Genomic DNA, 20,695 nt, shown 5'->3' on the forward strand with positions numbered 1-20,695 from the left:
ATTTACGAGTAATTAAGATTAAAATGAGAGTTTATTACTATAGGAATAGTTATAGCCTTAGGATCGAGTTCAAAAGCTTATCGGGCCATTTAAGCTCGAAGTGAAGGAATTGGGGGAGTCTATACTTCATCTGCCCACCAATGAAATTGCAAGTGGTCTATCCATGAGTAGATGAACCCCCAAAAACAAAGTTTCAATTTAAACTCTATTCGCGTGCAAATGGAATTACAATGCTTATGATAATGCAGAGGCAAAACTTCTAAAACATGTTATAAGGCTTGAAATCTGCATAAAACAAAGAGGAAGAGAGAGAGGGTTGGAGAAGTCACCAGAGGATCTACTAAGACAAGGTTTTGCCATGTTTTTAGGCTCACATCATTCCTCTTCCATTTGAGTTAATTTTTAAGTTAGGGTTTTAATGTTCTTCCCTCAATACGAACGCTATGATGATTTCTAGACCTTGGGTTGTTATTAGGCAAGGTATTGGAGTTAAATGAGATAATTAGATGTTAGTTTTTGCTCTTAGAACATTGACTTTGAATGGGTTAAGCTTAAGGTGTGAATTTCTCCATTTTAGGCAAATCCTAGGCTCTTTGAAGAAAAGTTTGAGCAATGGCTTGTTACTGTTGTTATTTTAAATTGTTAAGAGTTATATGAAGCAAATGAGAGCTAATAACTCATTGGAATTGAAGTTACACTTGTGGTTGGAATTATTGGTACTTAAAATGGATACTTGGAAGTTGGAAGTGTTATGATAGTTAGTTATTTAATAATTATTATTGTTATGGATTATAGATAAATATTGTGGTGCATTGTTTGATATCAAATTTTGCTTAGGAAGCCTTTAGCATGGGGGTAACATTTAATTTCTCAAAGGTTTGAGGTGATCAGGAGAATTTTTGACCTATGTTATTGCTTGTTGATTAATTTAGGATGTTTTGTTAATGATTTAATACGAACCTAATTAATTATACACTTGATTATAGTTTTGAAAAAAAAAACACACACATACACACATGCAGGTAGGTTTTTCCTTATTTTCCAATTAAAGTTTAATATACCAGAATTGTTATGTTGTTGACTAGTTTTTATTATGAACATGTGCTTATATTATGATGATGAAATGGTGAATTGTTAATGCATGCTTGCAACCATTGATTATAACACTTCATACATGCTTGAGTTTATTATGCTGTGAGATTTGCATGATGATAAACTGTACATATTGGCATGATTGTGGTTCAGGCGAAAGGATACCTTAGGTCTAGTAGTTTCTTTCAAAGTGGAACCATATAAACTCACCTTAGAATAGGAATAGTAATCACGATCAAGTTTTCCTATATCTCACCTTAGACTGGGTGTAAGTGTAGGTGCTTTAACCTGTTTCCCTTTTATACCATTTTGAACGAGGTATAGTGTCAAGCATTATGACAACCCTCTCCTCTTATCGTCCTCTTCTTCTCCTTTTCTTAATTTTTAACTATTGTGTCAAGATTTAGATGGTTTAGATTTGATCTTTTATAAAATATTTTTATTTCAATTTTACTATATTTTTAATTGATCATATTAAATTTTAGTAGATTAATTTTTATTATTTATATTTTTTTATAATTTATCATTTTAATAATAATTTTATGAGAGATCAAATTTAAATTGTTTAAATTTTGATCTAATAGTTGAGAAGAAAAAAGAAAAGAGGAGGATAGGAAAGGAAAAATAAAGGATCTTTAGCTATTAAATTTATATTGTCCCCATTGATGATAAGTGGATGTATAAAAGAAAATTGTATTCTTTATAATTTTACATTTTGATAAATATTAAATAAAGTATAAATTAAAAATGTTTAATATCAATGGCACAAAAAATTGAATTTGAATTCTGTAACTGTACTTAGTACATGTATTGAGTGCCTATATCATCTGAGGTATTAAAATTTAAATCGACAGTTCAGATAAACTTACTTATTCATTACTCTCAAGTGGAGTATAAATTCATAACCATTGATTTGAATTTTAATGGCTTAGATAATATAAATACTTAATGCCTGTACTAAATAGAGTCACAACCCACTAAATCTGGATAGTTCCAATCTCACCAAGGATGATCAGCATACGTTGTGACTTGTGAGCATTATTCCTCCACTATCTTGCTCTCTCTCCCCTCTTTGTCTCTCGCTCTCTCTCTCGTTGAGTTGCTCATATTGCTGGAGCTCTCACTTGATTGTCTCTCACTCTTGTTGATAAGCTAATAGCACATCCATCACAAAACCACACACAAAAACAGTAAAGTAAAGAGAAGTGGAGGAGACCCTTTAGAACAATCACTATGAAATGTGCAATGAGATCGAATGTGGCCAATTCGACACCATCTTCTGCTGTATCCACCTTCTCTCTAACTAACTCCGTGCCTCCAAATTCATCAACAAGTGCCTCCTCTCCTATCCTACTGATCGTGTTTTAGGAATTTATCAGGATCATTGAAGGCAAGCACCTCATCCTCCGACATCACATAGCAACACTAGATGCCTTCAATGTTGGTCTCTACCCTGAAGCCATTCAACATTTTTCCAAAATCATTGAAGGTACTGTAGTGTGTCGCAAGGGTTTCTCACTGACTGTTATATGCTCAAAGGCTCCTCATATTTCTCTATTAGTCAAATTGTAGAGTCTATAATTGACTGTAATCGGACTTTGGCTCTTGGCTGATCTTGCATCCAAGCTCTTAATACCAAAGCCTCCCTCCTGGAATATATAATGTCTCCTTTATTTAACCATATTTAACTCCTCAATCAAGGTAATTAAGAGATTAACCCTCAAAGGATTACAGAAGTTGCAAGATTATAAAAAGAGAGAAGAATTCTCAAATCATTTACAATGGGATCCCAAAGTTTAATTTCAATCACTATCGCACACTTATAATGTTTAAAATCAGAGTTTGAAAATAATGTAGAAGCTTGGAAATTAAATAAGACAAAAAACAAAGAGTTTTAAAATTTAAAACTGTGTTTTGTACAGAAAACAAACCATGCATCGTGGCTTATGACATATGTGCCACAGCTTACTTGCCTCTGTGTCATGCACTGCGATGTGAAGCACCTTGCGTCGCGACGTCTTGCACGAATTTGATAGCAACAGTTGCTATCATTTGACAGTAGTAGGAGCAAATTTTCAACACATCTCAAATCTCTGTCCAACATTCGATTGTGGTGGTTTCAGTGTCTACATGGAGCTTTCTCCTAGATCTAGCTAATGACATAGGTTTCATACTTAAATTTATTTTCTATAAAAAGTTAGACACCAAAACTCATTTTTATCACTTTTCACATAAAACACACAACTTTTATGTCCCAACTCAACCATAAGTGCTAAAAGCCTACACCAACTCTCTGACTATATTCAATGGACTCTAGCGGACTTGTGCAATGTTACAAACACAACCAAAAAAAATATTTTTTTAAATTACTACTCAACTCCAAATTTCACAAAACACAAAGGGGAGGAAATTCATGTACAAAACCATTATTTTCATTCCAATTCTTTCAAAATATATATGTTCTTACTTGCACAAGTATTTTAGCCCTATTTACAGGTTTACAATCAAAACTCATTAACCCGGAGCACAAAATGCACAAGTTGTACACTAAGCTAATGCAAATAGTATAAAAATAATGACATAATCCTAGTTGGCAATTATACAACATTAATATACAAAAATAGAATAAAGAGGTATAAAAGTAGGATTTCACCAAAATCCTATGCCGCATAATGCTTTCCCTAAACTGGATCCAATGAGCAAAGTCCTGAAAATATTAAGAATTGAGGGGTGAGTATAACTACTCAATAACTAAGTTTCATCTAATTCATACAATTGCATATCAATTGTAAACATATGAAAATAGGTAAACACAATACAACATAAGTGAGGAACTTGGTCATGGTTCACAATACTAATAACTATATGATCAGGCCTAAAAATACTTATATCCATTTTAAATCACAATACACAATACGGGATCGCAATACATGAAAATCACATCAATATGCATAATCAAATTATTGAACTCCACTTTATTTATCTCATCAAACTTCTCGTTTACATATTCATTAAACTTCTTAACTACACATTTCATTGAACTTTACAAATTCTATTTTATTGAACCATTCACACATCAATTCATTGAACTTCACTTAGCACATGTTTAATGAAATCCTTATTAACTCATATCATTGGACTCTAAAGAAATCATATCATAGCACATCGTTAATAATGTTTTATAGAATTTTACATACACCATGTCATTGAACTTTACAAAATCATTATACTAGATTTTTTAAATAATTTATGCCACACTTGCATTTTATTCAATTTCACACATTTAAATTATCAGATGTAAATCAATAAATTAATTAACATACAAAAGCATAAAAAAGAATTTTCTCGATTACTTAAACCTTTAGAAGTCAATGATTTCACCCCTCAAAATGCTTACTCCCAAAGCTTCCACGAAACTTAAATGGTACCAAATATGCTCACTCTACAATTAATCATAATATAATTCATTAATACCCCTTTTGGATAATTTTTACTATTAACTTAATCACTTCTTCACTCCTAAGATTCAATCTCTTCCCATTCAAGGTTACTCATGAGGTTTCTTAGCTTTCCCTAACTTAAATTTATTTCATTAAACTTTTAAATAACTATTAATGGAGCCACATTACTCCAACCATTTCATTAATGGTGGATTTTCATATATTTATGACCTCCAACAACTAAAAATGCATAGAGCCATAAATGTTAAGTTTAAATAGTTCAAACAATTTTCATTAACTTTATTTAATTTAATAGGTTTAGACCCTAGCCTCTATAAATCGAGAATCATCTTTCTCAACCAAACTCTAACTCCCAAAATCAAGAAAATGGAAGAGAAAGATAGATTCAGATTTGGAAAACTTACTTCTAGTGTTTAGAAGCCTTAAATACTCTCAATGCTTTTCAACCCCAAGCTCTAGCAGAGCTTCTTATGTTTTCTTCATTCACTCTTTTGCTTCTCTCCACTTTTGCATCAATTTCACATTCTTATTTCTACGAAAAAATGGCGCATGGCACAGAAAAATCTTGCCCAAACACATTAACTTACATGTACCACGGCGTGTGGCATAGAACCTTACCCTTTATATTTTCTTTCTCTTTCATATCCGAGTGACCCGACTTCACTTCGGACCTACATTTAAGGCTAAAATTATTACCAAATACACTCGTTAGACCTCTCTGGCCACACATCTTACTAATAAACTTAATTACTCTAATTAGGCTTAATTAATTAGATTTAAATTTTGATGATGTTATACTAGTTATGAAAACGTTGCTTCTAGAGAGTGCAGTGACAAACCTATAAAAATTCATTAGAAGGGGCAATATTGATACTAAATATAAATATTAAGAATATAAAATTTTGAATATTAACTAAAATTAATATATAAATAAATTATATGAGAAGTTGAAAAATATATATTAATTTCATTTGTATCGTAAATTTATTTTTATAATAAATATAAGAGTAAATGATATTTTTAAATTATAGGCTTAATAATTTTAAAGAAAATGTGGGACAATTGATTTTTTTATAGGGGCAATTGTAATTTTAAAAGGGGAAAATATAATTTTAATCAAAAATTAAGTGCAATTTTTATTTTTCTTGTAGGGGCAATTGCCCCCTCTTTGCTTCAAGTGGGTATGTCCCTCAAAGAGTGGGGTAAGGGGAGAAGAAAGATGGGTTTGTGAGGGTAGGAGGGAATGAGAAAGAGGGCGGTAAGAAGGGAAGTACTTTGTGAATCACTCGGGGATGAATGGGAAGAACAAGGTGTGGAAGAGAAAATATTATGGAGGGACAAGAAAGAAAAGAAGCACAAAAGAAGGAGAAAATGGTGCTGCTAACCCAAGAACTGAAACTAAGAATGGCCTCTGACCAAAGACAAATGGAGGGGGGAAGAGAGGGAGAGCGAGACAGCAGAGAAGGACAGACGATCAAGTGAGAGAGAGTGAAACATACCAAGGCCATGCTGAAATGTAACAAACATTTACCCCATATTAATGGCGAGGGGAGATTGTAACTTGTAATGAGTCTAATTGTTTAGAAGTCAAAATATAACGAAAACAAGAAAATGCCATTCAATCCTTTTTTGATTAAAAAGTACATTAAACATGTAAACTTAAGTCCATAAATTATCCCTTTTGTACTTGTTTATTTGTTAGGTAATAGTTTGTTTAATAGGCCATCTGCTAGGGGAAAAATGGGCCATCTGATTTTTTTTTTTTTTGGAATGATATTGAAAACCTTCATTCATGAAAGAATGTGCACAAAAAAGAGCCTAGATACGAAAGAAACCTAAAGGGAAAAAAAATAATAAACCAAAAGTAAAGACCTTCCCCAATTAAGTAACAGGAGGTTGATAATATAAATTTAAATCATTACTAAGATTAAGAGTTGATTTAGCTAAATAATTACTCATCCTATTATTCTCTCTCATTACTAAGATTAAAAGTGATTTAGCTAAATAATTACTCATCCTATTATTCTCTCTATATAAAAAATGAAGATGTACATCTCAATCTTTAATCAAAAGTTTGTTGGTAGAGTTGATAATTTGTTGAAAATGATGATAATTGTAGTTATTCCTTGTGACCGTGGAGATGGTGCTTGCACAATCAACCCTTCTTCTAGCAAAGCTCTAGGCCTTTGAAAATGTCTAAAACTTTAAAAATAGGTGGTATTTGCCCCACTTTACCTTTTAAACACAGGATCTAGTCCTTATTAAAGTCTCTCAACACACCACCACAAGCTCTAGGCCATCTGATTTTAAATGTAGGAATTGATTGGGAACTTTATTTTGGTAAAAAATTGTAAAACCCCGCTATATTGTGTTTTTCATATTTATTATATTTTCCTCAAACAACTCATATACTTACTGTCATATGTGACTTATAAGCTATAATTTGCATAAGTTTTGATTTGATAATATCTTTTCTTTTGCAAAATATAATCCTCTGTTGCCGTTTGCTCTACAATGAAAGCAACAGTAACATTTTGATAAAAAAAAAAAATCAGTAACGCTGACGTGTCTCTGTGCATTGCACGGGGGCATACTCTAGCTATACTGTAAATGATAAAAAGAAAAGATATTTTAAGAAAATCAAAACACTTTTTACCAATAATTACCTATTTTTCTTAATCTTATGAATTAGTTAACCAGCATAAGAATCTAATATTCTGAAGATCTGTCCCCTCATGCATATCCGATAAAATTCAAATGACAATGAGAAGATTAGCATGATATTGATTTCTTTCCACTGCGCCTCCATTGCAAATGTAAACTATTTACATTAAATTTTTAACAATACAGATTAACTTATACTTTTAAAATTATTAAATTTAAATCATCAACTCCAATGCACTTTTGTGGAGGGAAGCTAATCCGATAGACACAAATGGAGAAACGATACGACGAAGATCCGTCGCAAATCCTTGTTCCCCAATGGTTGCAACTTTTTTGGCTCAGGCTTGACAAGCATACTATCACTGTCGAATTTCGCCGATGTCCATTATCCTGATTTGCTCTGTTAAACACCTCTTAATCTCGTTGATGGGGTTTGGTCGAAACAAAGTTGGACCATCAAGGAATTTCAGTCGTTGCTGAATTATCGCTTTAAGTCTTTCCGGGAAGAGCCAGCTGCAATGCCGAATCCCTTCCTCTGCTGGAAGAACACGAGAACGATGACTTTGATGCCCAAAGCAGCATACAAGGAAGCGGACGAGGAAACACGACACTTCACCGTGTCGGAGGAACAGTGGCTGTTTGAGTACTGTGGAATGAATTCTTAACGAGTGCTTTGGAGCTGAAATTGAACAAAGTCGGCAATGTTTGCCAGCGTGGGTGATTAGTGGGGTGGATGACTGGATGTTGACCCCAGATTCTAATGACGGTTGTCGGTTTTCCCCTTTTGGCGAAAACATTCTAATGACGCTTTTGTTGACAATGATAAACAGGGCAAAGTCCTTTCTGCTTTCGAGTTTTGAGCAACAGCCCTAAACCCGCAGAGGACCTCGTTTTATTTCTAACTCAATAACTGTCCCCACTAGTTAAGATCCGCGGCAGATATCTAAATATTTTTTGCACTCTTAACACTTGAAAAGATTTTTTTTTTTTAACACAACAAATAAGTACTTAGCCCATCATCATCGATAAAAGCTCGGATAGGGTTAAAAATAATATATATTATTTTCAAATCGATCATTAATCAGTGTCACCAGCACATCGCAAATCGAACAAAATATTCCGCAGAGAACATCTCTATTCTACAAATTTTACAGTCGCGATCCTATCAAATATCAGTATATCATGAGAATGAGAACAATTTCTTCCGCACCAAGTCATCGACTAATTAAGGGCAAACTGTAAAACCAACAAATGGGATAAGAGAAAAAATAATTAATAATAATAGAAAGAGAAAATTCATCTACTGCAGCCCAGAGGAACGTGGTTTACTGGTTACTATGAAATTCTTAACCCTTTTAATCATAATCCTGTTCTGCCTTGCCTTAGCTGCCATGACCCTACTGAGATGTTTGTTAGCCAAACTTAGATCAAAGGGTTGAGAACAATCGACTGGCATGGAGTCGTCGGGAGAGACGTTCAGATCGGGAATTCCAAACGGACCCATACTGGTGTTAGCGACCATGCCTGATCCACTAATTGATGGCAACGACGTCGTTGGTTGACAAGACTCGCCCATTTGGCAGGCGATTCGCTTCGCCTGCTGATGACGCTGATCAGGATCTTGATTTTCAGCCATGGAAGACGTCTTGACCGGAGCATCGACTCTTTGCAAGCCCATTTTCACAGAGGGATTTTCCCTTTGACGACCAACACTTAACTGTTTTATTTAAAAAAGGGGGGAAAAAACAATCCAACAAGGTTTAGACCTACAGCAGATAAAGCGAGCGATAAAGTAACATAAAACTCAGGGTAAAAAAAAAAAAAACAAAGAAACTAAAACAGAAGGGAGAAGAAAAAAAGAAGGACAAACATCATGGAAGCGGAGGAAAAGGAACAATTGGGGGGAGACAAAGGAAAGCAAAAGAATTGACTACCTCTTCTTTCCGTGCCTTCAACTTCAAATTGTGGGCAATCAGATCGTCGAGGTAACGTTTCACATTATCTACCTCCTGTTTGAATTTCACAGATCAAACAGTAAGCAAGAAAACCAGATACGGCACATATCTTTTCGGACTAAAAGGGCAAGTCAATCGCTAAATGCAACGTCGGTTACTCCACCATAGTAAATAACCGGGGGGGGGGGGAAGTTACCCCTTGAAGCAACTGTTTGCTGCTCGTCAATTCTTCTATCGTCCTCAAAAAGTCATCTCTCTTCTACAGGTTTTAAAAACATAAAAAATTCAAAAATTAGATAACGACGAGATAAAATCCTGTTAAATGAGCCCCGAGAAAGCAGATTGAAATAATTAAGGAGATGAAGAAAAGACGAAAGCAAGGCAGTAAAACACACCCTTTTCCGAGATTGTTTCTTTTTCAAAACGACGGGCTTCTCGTCAGATTCACTGGGCGAAAACGAAAGAGGGGTAGCAGGACTAGGAGCATTAGCCTTGACCGCCGGCAAACTATCGGTGTCGGACGCATGGGCAACGCCGTCTTTAGCAGCGGGATGCGACGGCGACGGCGTCCTGGAAAGTCGAAGACGGAGACGGAGAGAATGAGACTGATTAGAGGGAAGGTCAATTGCAGATCTCCTCCGCTTACAGCCCCAGGCGGACGGTAAGAAAGAGCGGACCTCAGATTCCAAGATAAGTTGCGGCAGCCGAGCAAGGATTTCAAGAACTCGAGTCTCCTCGGCAGACAACATGGCAGAGGCGGAGTTGGAAACCGAGAGGGATTGCCAATGCGTTGTTTTCTTCCGTCGCCCGCAAACCAAGCTGGGTCTGAATATCCGCAGAAACAGAGGAGCTTTACTGTACTCTCGGATAGATAATAGAGGGAGGGAGGGAGGGAGGGAGGGAATTAGATTAGAGGGTTGAGAAGGGAGAGAGAGAGAGAGAGAGTGATGTGGTGCTGGTAGGGTGAGGGAGGGAAGGAGAAGAGGAGGACGCAAAAATAAAAATAAAAATAAAAAAAGGGAATGGGAAAAACTGTGAGAGGGGGTATCATCCGACACGTGTCGAGGAGGGAAAGATTGGGGCTCACTAGGGTTTTATATGGAGCTTTATTTGGTAAAGCCGCTCCTGCGTCTGTTTGGTTCACTAGGCTCCCAATTCCTTCTCCGCTTTCTCCATGCCATTTCTAACCAAGTAGCGCCTGCACGCCCTCTTTCAGCTTCTCTTTCGTTTAAAATTTCGCTCACTTGTTTCCCCTTTTAACTTCTGGGTGAATTGCTTTGAGGTAAATATCACAGGGTTGATTGTCAACCTCCTTTGCTAACTTGTTGGTCCATTTTGTTAAGTTGTAAATGAATCTTGTAATATTTAAATATACTTTATAATTTATAATACTTGTGTATACTGTTGTCTCAACTTTTCTTTAATCTTCATACACCCACATTTTTAGTGTTTTAATATCAATAACAAAGACATTCACTTTGCCGGTCCGCCCTCTCCCCAGCTCTTCTTCCCCTTCTTTTCTAATCATCCTTCCTTTTCTATTCTAGTTATTAAAAAAAAAACAACAATTATCTTTTCTTACTTCGTCTCTTTAACTTTCACCATAAAATCAAGGGGGTTGTTAGAATCTTTAATTTGATTGTTTACCGGACTTTTTTTAAAATAGATTTATTAGGCTTGTGAATCTTCATAAACCACAGATTGTAGAGAGATGGGGTGAAGCATGATTCGGGAAATGACCATCGGCATTAAACAGAACTTTTATGACAATCGGCTCGGGACAAATAATTGCCCAGAACTGTTCCGTTTTCAGTTGGTCAAGAAAACGAAAAAAAGGAAAGTAGTTTATGAGAATGGGGAATAACGAGCATCCCATTATGGTTAACAGCCCTGAAATTGATCGAAAATATGGGAAATTAATTGCGCGCGGAATTTGAGAGGGTGTTTCTTTTTTGTTAGAAGGGAAAGAGTGTCTCTTAAAATTTGGTCAGAAAGGCCAAATAAAATAAAAGTAAAATATAGTGACTTTTCATCTATTTTATTTTAATTATAAAGACCTTCTTTTTATTTTAAAAACTTACGTTTTAGTCTCATTCCATAAAATCGTTAAAAATATTCTGTTAAAAATTTTAAAATATTTAATTTTCTATTGGTATTTATATTAAAAATTTTTAAATTATTAATTTATCCTTATAATCTAACTGTCTATTCTCTCTTCCAATTTCAGAAAATATAAATAATTACGTATGTGGATATTCAAATCAATAATTTAAAATTTTATGTCAAAATTTATGAAATTTAAAAAAATTAAACATAAATTATATTAAATAATTTATTATATTAAATATTTATTTTATTTTTGGCCCAAAAATTCTTATTTCATTAATTTGTTTAATTGCACATTTGAAATAATATTTTTAATTATTTTATGTATTTTAATATTTTTAAAATACTAAATAAATAAATTTTAAAAATAAAAATAAAATATAAATTAAAAAAGTAAAATGCATATGCATTAAATTTTTTGAGTAATTTGAATAATTTTTAGACAATATGTATATTTGAAAAGGAATTATTTTGGTTTAACATATAAGTTAATAATGAACTAACAATAATTGAATGGATAAAAATAAAATTTTAAAAATAGAAAAGGTGCTTGTGTCTTGGATCTCTTCATACTAGAAGAAGTTTATATAAGTTTTAAAATAAAAAGTAGATATCTGTAGTTAGGACAAAATAGATGTGATGTTGAAGTATTTTACTCATAAAATAATGATTAATTAAAGTAATAGTGTAGTCCAATTGTACCAAAACATATGACATTTTTTAAAAATCTCGCTTGTTTCAAACTATAGAGTATTGAGAAGGTTTTATATATTTTTCTAATCATATCTTTATTTTATTATATTTCACTCAAATAATTAATGAGAGTATTTTAAATAAATTAAATATTAGATTTATTCTACTCAAGGTATGATTCAAAAATATATTTTTTAAAAAAATTAACATTTTAGCTAAATTTTAAAAAACATAAATTAATTAGTAATAACTTAATTCTATACAATAATAACAGTGGGTTACAGCGTAAAAATTTGGAAAGTGGCTTCGTGTTTCTGATTTTTTGCGCCCAGAATTATTACTTAGTTTGATATTTTTGAGATTTCATTACGCGCCACCTATTAGATTACTGCTTTAAGATCTAGATCAATTTGAATAGTTAGACCAGTCGAACAATCACTTGGAAAGAGAAAAAATGATCTAATTTAATCATTTAGTTCGTTCTAGCATTTGACTCTAGTTAGTTCATTTTGACAATTGATTCAAATTGGCTCACTTTGACAGAGCAATTTTTAAAGACTCAAAGCAAAAATTCATTAAATCAAAACATCTGAATTGATTTGACTTATTTTTTAATATATATATATATATATATATGTTTGTATATATATATATATTATTTTTTATTTAATTATTGATCTAATTGATTAAATTATGAGATCTATAATTCATTAATTTTTCCGGTTCATTCTCTTATATGAGTAAAACCTTTGGAACAATCCTTCTGCAGAGTTCTCTGCAGTTTTGCACATTTTGAATGCAGAGGGACGCAAAATTTCATATATTGACGTTTGATTATAAAATAAAGTAATAAATTTTTTATTTTATAAAATAAATTTCATTTGGATTGACGTCTGACGAGACGCGGGCATGCAAAGCCCTTGCAATCTCTACACGGCATCTCTTGAAGCTGTAAAGGTCGGCTCCTGGAGCAGCTGGACGTTGAAATCAGACGCAAGACTCATTTCAAGCATATCGGTTCTTGAAGCTCTAATCCCTCCGATCTCACTTATAAATTATTTTAAAAAAATTATTTTATTTTATTTATAAATTATAGTACAGTTTTTTAAATAATATTTAAAAAATATTTTTAAAATTATCCTTCATAAAATAGAGAAGATAACATGACATTGCTTTTAAAATTTATTATACAAGAGTATATTTAAAATTCTACACACTTTATACTTTTTTTGTATTGATATTGATGAAATTGATAAAAATGACTTATAAAAAGGATTGAGGAATATCACTTATTAGTGCTATGAAAACTAGACCAAACTAACTAGTTTGACTTGTCGAACTGGGCACCATTTAATCTGACCCGATCACTACAAGAAACTAATAGTTTTGAGAACGGGCTAAACCGACCTTAAACCGGTCAAAAGTAGCGAATTTGGTTGAACAGACATTTTTTAACTCTTTTTAAAATTTAATTCACATTTTTAAACTATAATTTACACATCTTTATGCCTAATAAGCATTGTAAAATGAAAAGATGAGCAAATATACTGAAATATATATAAGTTATGTCTTTATTTTAAAATTATAAATTACACCCATGAAATAAGCGTGTGTGTATTGAATGAAAATGATGAAATATAGATGGATATTATCCTTTTTATTATATGTTATTTTAATTTAAAATTTAATTATTCATTGTTGTTATATTATATAATTATTTCTATCTATTTTAAATATATAACATATATGTTCTTTCCGTTAAAAAATATAAGACATTTTTTAAAGAGTTATATATTCAAAAATATAAAGCATTTTTAATTTTTTGAAGTATAATCATCTTTTTTTAAAAGTACCCTGTTGACAATAACTTAATATTTATTATAAAATATTTAATAAAGGTAAATATAAAAATATAAAGCCACTTAAAAAAGTGAATAACTACTTTACTAAAATTCAATTAAAAATATCTGACATGTTTAAACTAAATCAGTATACAGTATATATTAATATATTCACGATGAGTTGGACCACAATTTAGATCATGATCTGCTGTGAATCAATACTTCAGCCACTTTTAATAGCCTTGGCCAGTCCCATTTTTTCACATTGCTGATTATATGACTTAGCATTAGTAAGTCCACCCTATATGATTAAAACCCGTCGAAAATTACCATTCATGAATGCTTGTCATTTTAGTTTAGGTAGTTAAAAATAAAATAAAAAATCCAATTTTTTAATTTAATCTTTTCCCCATAGAATATGACCGACACTCGGAATGCCCGCGTAGGGAGATTCAACTAGGAAGTGGTCAGCCTCATTGGCAGATATAAAACCATCCTGTCAATCACACTACAGTTGTCCATGAATTTGAATCAAATGAGAAATGGTAGTCATGTGAAAATCGCAATAACCAGAACAATCAGGCCTCTTTTCTTTTCTTGGCTTTGGGTAATATAAACTGATCCCCAGAGTCAGAGTCATCCTCCACTTTCCGCTTCCTGGATTGCTTCTGTGCGGAGGCCGTTTTCTTATGTGCACAAGGCATGGGTGTAGATCGTGTTTTCTTCTTCACTGTTACAGAATCACTGCAGCTCTTCACTGCAGTTGCTGTCTTCAATGGAGAACTCAACTTGCTCTGCAACCCCCTCTTCTGCTTCTTCTCATACACTTCCATTGCCAATTCTTCAGGAAGCAATCCAGATTCCATCATCCTGCAGTTACACTACAATGTTATGGTACCTTTCCCCCTCCCACAATAGTTAATGATTATATCATAGATAGATATCAAAAGTTTCTACAAGAACTGAGCCAAATCAATTGCATGCTGTACATATCCATTAGGGGCACTGTTCGTTTAAACTCTAAAGGGTTACCCCGGCAAAACAAAATAATTATCCAGCAGCTAGTAAAGGATAACCTTAAGGACTACTCTGCCAAAAACAGAAAAAGAAAAGAAAAGGATAAAAACAACAAAGTTACAGGAGATATCTTACTAGGTAGGATAGCAGTCAAACAGCTTCCCCTTTATTCAATTTCAAACACGCATTAAGGAGCCATTTGCATATAATTATATTAAATTACTTAATATCTAGAGTATCATGGTATATAAGATTCACACGTTTGGTATAATAATTGAAAGTTTAAACAAAAATTACAGAGCTAAAGCTAAAGATTCAAAGATGTAAAATTGCAATAACTTGGTCTTTGGATTAATACAAGTCACTTTGATCCTAATTGCCATCACGCATCTTAATAACTGTATGTCAAATCCAAGCACTGGAGATGCCGAGGCAAAGATCACATTGTACCAAATGACTCCATATTGCTCAATGTCTCTTTACTATCATATTCTTTCCAGAGATAAATAGTACGCCATCCGATTTTAAATTTAGGAACTAGATAACTAATTTATACATATTAACAGTATGGGTTATTTTAGACAAAAGCAGGGTTATTTTAGACAAAAGCAAACTCTTCAACTAGCTCCTGCATTTAGGATCAAAAGGAGTAGTGATAAGTGCATCTTTTACACATAAAAAGGTATAGATTTTTTATTATATTTGGATAAATTCATTAATATTTTATACCTATTTAAATAATTTTTATATATTTTCTTATTATCACTCAATTATAAGATAAAAAAGCATTTTCTAACAAATCTACTCAAATTATTCTTTTTTTTTTATTGTGCAGGGAAAATCTAGAAAAGAAGTTAGAAGAGAGAAGTAGTTTGATAAAAACTACTACAACAAAGGAGAACAGAAGATAAAGGGTTCTGAGGCCATCAACTAATTTTATTCTGCAGTTCAGAATGTGTCACTTCAATAATTCTTTTGTGGATAAAACTTGGCAGATGAAAAAAAAATAAATTAAATCAATACAACAAGAAACCGAAAAACTCTTAAACAACTAGAAACTTGAAAACCTAACATTCAGGGCTCATATTTTAAGGATTCGTATCTAACAAGACTATTTTCAACGATCAAGTTGAGCCAGCTGGAACGCTAGTGATCAGTCCAGATTGACATAAACTCAGCATATTACAACTCCAACGAACAGGCCGTGAACCCACCGAATTACTTAATCAGATAGGAACAACAACACAAGATCATTGTTCCCATGCTAGCAATGTAGAAAAGATAAGTATGATCTCTAAAATGTAAATGAATTCATTGCTAGGATAAAACTTGACAAACTAATAGCATTATATATCCATGCAAACCCAACATGATTGGCAAGAAATATGAAAGAGTTAGACCAATGCTTTTACCTCATGTGATCACCCTGCCCATTCAACCCTTGATTTAAAAGTAACTAAGATGATATTTCGCGTGGTCAAAGTCACTGACGTAGGTAGTGCTCTTATAGTGCAAAACCCTCATAGTGTTGTGCCAGCTATAGTAAAACATAGCACTAGAAAAATAATAACACAATTGACAATAAATAAAACGTATTGAAAGCCAAACTCACATTAAAAGCATTAATAAAAAAATTACAACACAATATCAGCCATGAATCATAACAAGTGCTTAGACCATCAACATTATCAATGTCTAACAAAAGTTTTTTAGTCAAGCTTAGTGAGATATCTCAACCAATTCCTCTTCATCAAGTGCAAACATCCTAACATCCTCAATGATTATCATTTTAGGCAATCTCAATTTCCTCTTCATTGTTCATCAGCTATATCAAGAGTTTCATATTTTAGTTTGTTGTTTACCCTGCCAATCGACCACTCATTGCTCAAGTCAATATCTTTCAGTAAGATGAGGCCAATGGTATCCGAAGAATTAAATTTTCTTGTCAAAGCCTATTAAGCCAAACTGAAACATTCAACACCAATCACTGAAGGATGGATTGAGTGAATCTCCGACGACAGCCTATGCAAAATAAGGACCATTGCTGCCCTCTAGCTTGAACTTACCCAAGGATGGATTGAGACACTGAGTGAATCTCCAACAACAGCCTATCCAGAATATAGGACTATCATTATCCTCTAGCCCTGTAGCACAAAATCTACAGCTAAAGAGGAGCTACAATAGAGCTGCAAGGCCACATGAGGCGTAGCGCCAAGAATCATGTTGCAGAGATACAAGTCATGGAGGGCTATTAATATCTGTGAACATAGTACCACAGAAGTGAAGCAGCAACACACCTTGTTACTATGAATTCTCTCACAAAGGCTGATTCATATGCTTTGAAAGTTGCAATGACACTATTCATCCAAATGCCAACTCACTCACAGAGCTCTTATCATGCTGACTCCATAGTGATATTCTCGGGGGACCCAAAGTCATTAATAAAGGCCAACCCTTTTATCTCATACAGTCAAGATATATCATTAATCTTTTCAACTGATGAAGAAAATAGGAAAAACAAAGCATTAAAAATAGCTTCCTTCACCCTCCAACACGCTCGGTAAATTTTCAATTTTCAACACGCTATAAAAATGGGGATGGGCAGGGATAGCTCACCACAGCTGTGCCATTTCGCTTTTGGGAACTTGCTTATACAGAGTTTCGTAAAATATCCTCAGAGGGTCTTTCTGAAATATTTGCAATGAAACAAAAGTAATCATCAGTATCACTCAAGCTTCTCCAGCAACAGAGTTAAATTGAGCTAAAACATGAAGGCAACGGCATACCTCTTCCGGCGGATCCCGTTTCTGCCCAGGTAAATCATAGACCTTCTTTTGTTTCTTCTGCTCAGCAGCAGGCACACCATTATTCTTTCCTTGCTCTTTTATCTTCTTCTTCTTCTTCGGTTCCTTTTGTCCCCAAACAGACACATCCATTAATGTTAATTTGGCCAGGTGTTACAAACCTTTGATGAACCAGAACATAGAAGTCCATCCATTATACAGAGCAAATTTTTTACACCTAGGCCGGGGGTACGGAAGACGCTCCATAAGCACCCGTTTTTCGTTTCAACAAAAGAAAAGTCGACAAACCTTTCTGAGGCTCATTATGGAGCTCCGTTTGGCGAGTGGCATGTCATCGTCGTCGGCGCTGTCTTCAGGCTCTTCCTTTTTCACTTTGGGTTGCCTGGGTCGAGAGGCAGAACTAGCAGCCTTGACTGGTATTGGAGAATCATCTGCTTCAGGTTCCTCCTTCTTCACTTTTGCAATTTTGGGTTGGGGCTTCGCATTTGCAATTGTGGCTTTGGTGAGCTGCTTGGAGCCCAAACTCTTCTTGTCCTCTTCCTCCTCTTGATTATCAGGCTTCACGGGCGTTGCATCCTCTGGAGGCATTTGTTAGGAAAATCAAACGAGCGCGCAGAGGAAGGAGGGAGAAGCAGAGGGTTTTGCGAGTGAATACGAAATCCGAATTCAACGCCCCGGGGTTTCAATTTTCAAGTTCTTAACGTTTGGTATGGTTTGGGCTCGTCTCATGTGTTGCGAGAATTGGGTTTTAATCAGTTGCGCATCACGAATGCGCCCAAAAAATGGCACCTATCAGACTTCAAGCCCATCGCTGTTTACCCGTCGTGCGCGCCCTCCAATAAGAGGATACAGCAATTTAAAACAAAAACAAAAAAGGCGGGAAAATTAGGGAAGGAATCTTATACTACTAAAATTTTATTATAAAGACCATAAAAGCTAAAATTAGGTTAGGATGAAGAATTAAGTTATATATAATTGACTATTGTTACTTTACTGCAAAATCTGTCAACCTTAAAATTAACATGGGGTACTGCTCAAGTTACAAAAGTATTCTTTTTAAAACAAAAGTTGTGTAATTTTCAATTTCACAGTTCACACCAAAAATAAAAAGTAGTATTAAATTTAATTAGAACAATATAATTTTAAAAAAATCAATCTATTTTTTAAAAAAATCTTTACTTTTAAAAATTAAATCAATATAAATTTAAAAAGTCTTTACCTTTAAAAAAACTATTAAATTTTGCCAAGAACCCGTGCGTTCTCAATGTTTGGGCTTTTGAATTTTTGAGAGATACGAGATTATTAACTTGCTGCAGTTCACATTAATTTAGCCTTGTTTCAATTTTCTGTTTTTCATCTCCTTGTTATATAAAGAAATAGCTTTTTCTAGAATATTGTGTTTTTATTGGTAACTATATAATAAAACGTGCGACATATGGTTGAAAAAAATGTAGAAGATATGATTAGGGGCAATATAACATTTTTAAAATTATATTGAGATAGTTGAGCCTTCTAAATAATAGCTATTTTTAAGATCATCTTTAATAAATATTTTTTTTCTACACCTTTCGTTGTAATTTTTCCAAAAAAAAAATCAAAGAACTTATTGTTAGCAAAATAACAACTTTTAAGTATGCCGATCTTTAACGTTCAAAATAAATATTAAATTTTTTTAAAAAAATAAAATTTAATTTAACATTGTTTATTATATATTGAAACTTATTAATTTAATCTACTCTTTTTGGCAAGCATAGAGACTAGGTTTTATCAACAGGAAAGATTATATTTAATTTATTGAGACGTTAAAGGCAAATACGTAAAAGGGTTGTGATTTGCACTCTATACATACTATTTGCTCAAGTGACAAGATAATTAGTTGGTATAAATATAATTTGCTCTAACTTTTAAGAGAAGTGATTAGTTTATATTTATAGAAAATTTTATGCTTGTAGTATTAAATGTGTAATAAATGTGAGAATATTGTCACTGTTATGAAACTAAAAAAAATATTAGAGAAATCTAAGATGGAAGAAATGAACAAATCAAAAGAGGATTGAAAAAAAAGGAGCAGTACTTCCTCTATTTCAAATTATTGAATACTTTTAAAGAAGTTTATTTATCTTAAAATATAAGACACTTTGAGTAAATTAAGATTTCATTAAATGCACTGATTTTAATATTACCTTTTCTCTCTCTATAATTAATTTTTATCCTTTCTCTTTTTAATATATTAAATTATGGGTATTTTTAAAAGTTTATGTTTATGTTTTGGAAAGATAAGGTTATTAAGTGTCTTTAATTAGGTTTATTGGTATGTAAAATTTTATCCAAAATTGTCTTATAATTTGAAACGGAGGGAGTAATATTCATTTTTTATAGGTTTCTCTAATGTGTAGTATATGGCCTTTATTTACAAGCTCCAACCTTAATCAAGACTTATAATTGATTAAATAGCAAGATTAATTTATATCAATATACAATATATAACCTTTTAAGTTTATGAGTATTAAACATGAAAAAAACTCTTAAAGCAATTCATTAGAGAGGTTATAGAATGTGGGATATAAAAGGCCTAGAGTTGGAAGAGTTTATGAACATCCATACAATAATATTTATAACATTTCCCCTTGGATATTCATGAACAAATATTGTGCTTCGTTAAAATCTTATTAGAAAAAACCCAGTGGGACAAAAACTTAGTAAAAGAAAAAAATACACAATACATATTGAAGAAGTCTCATTAAAAACTTTATCAGAAAAATCATGTGAGACAAAACCTTGGTTAAGGAAAAAAAATACAACATGAACTTTACTCCCCTAATAATGATATCAATTTAACTCCCCCTAATAATAACACCATTTATTGTTGTTGTATCTCAATAGAGAATACTAATTTATCAAATGTGATTGTTGCCAATACTTTTTTAAATAGGTCTTCTTTTTAGCTTATACATGATGCATTTTATCATACATATATTCTTCTAACATATTTTCTGGATATGTTGAATTATCAATATACATTCTATTTATATGATGTACTATGGAGATTATAAAAGAAAAAT

At 32.8% G+C, this 20,695-nt stretch overlaps 2 protein-coding genes across 3 annotated transcripts; both read right to left on the bottom strand.

Moving 5' to 3' along the window:
* Positions 1 to 8,255: 8,255 nt before the first annotated feature.
* Positions 8,256 to 10,226, bottom strand: LOC129303729 (uncharacterized). Of its 2 annotated transcripts, none has more exons than XM_054943227.1 (4): positions 9,568 to 10,226; positions 9,336 to 9,431; positions 9,152 to 9,226; positions 8,256 to 8,934 (listed from the first exon to the last, which is right to left on the bottom strand). In XM_054943227.1, exons 1-4 carry the CDS (start codon positions 9,919 to 9,921, stop codon positions 8,518 to 8,520), a joined length of 942 nt encoding a protein of 313 aa, XP_054799202.1. In that variant the 5' UTR covers positions 9,922 to 10,226; the 3' UTR covers positions 8,256 to 8,517. The 2 variants fall into 2 exon arrangements, with proteins under 2 accessions (XP_054799202.1, XP_054799203.1); XM_054943228.1 differs by having other exon boundaries at positions 9,369 to 9,431; positions 9,568 to 10,221.
* Positions 10,227 to 14,183: 3,957 nt separating this feature from the next.
* On the bottom strand, positions 14,184 to 18,310 carry LOC129302059 (uncharacterized). Its single transcript, XM_054940727.1, has 4 exons — positions 17,922 to 18,310; positions 17,616 to 17,738; positions 17,446 to 17,516; positions 14,184 to 14,682 (listed from the first exon to the last, which is right to left on the bottom strand). Exons 1-4 carry the CDS (start codon positions 18,219 to 18,221, stop codon positions 14,391 to 14,393), a joined length of 786 nt encoding a protein of 261 aa, XP_054796702.1. The 5' UTR covers positions 18,222 to 18,310; the 3' UTR covers positions 14,184 to 14,390.
* Positions 18,311 to 20,695: the final 2,385 nt, after the last annotated feature.

Source organism: Prosopis cineraria, unplaced genomic scaffold (assembly GCF_029017545.1).
Source record: "Prosopis cineraria cultivar Desert tree isolate PC_DT_omini unplaced genomic scaffold, ASM2901754v1 PC2, whole genome shotgun sequence".
Lineage (NCBI taxonomy): Eukaryota > Viridiplantae > Streptophyta > Magnoliopsida > Fabales > Fabaceae > Prosopis > Prosopis cineraria.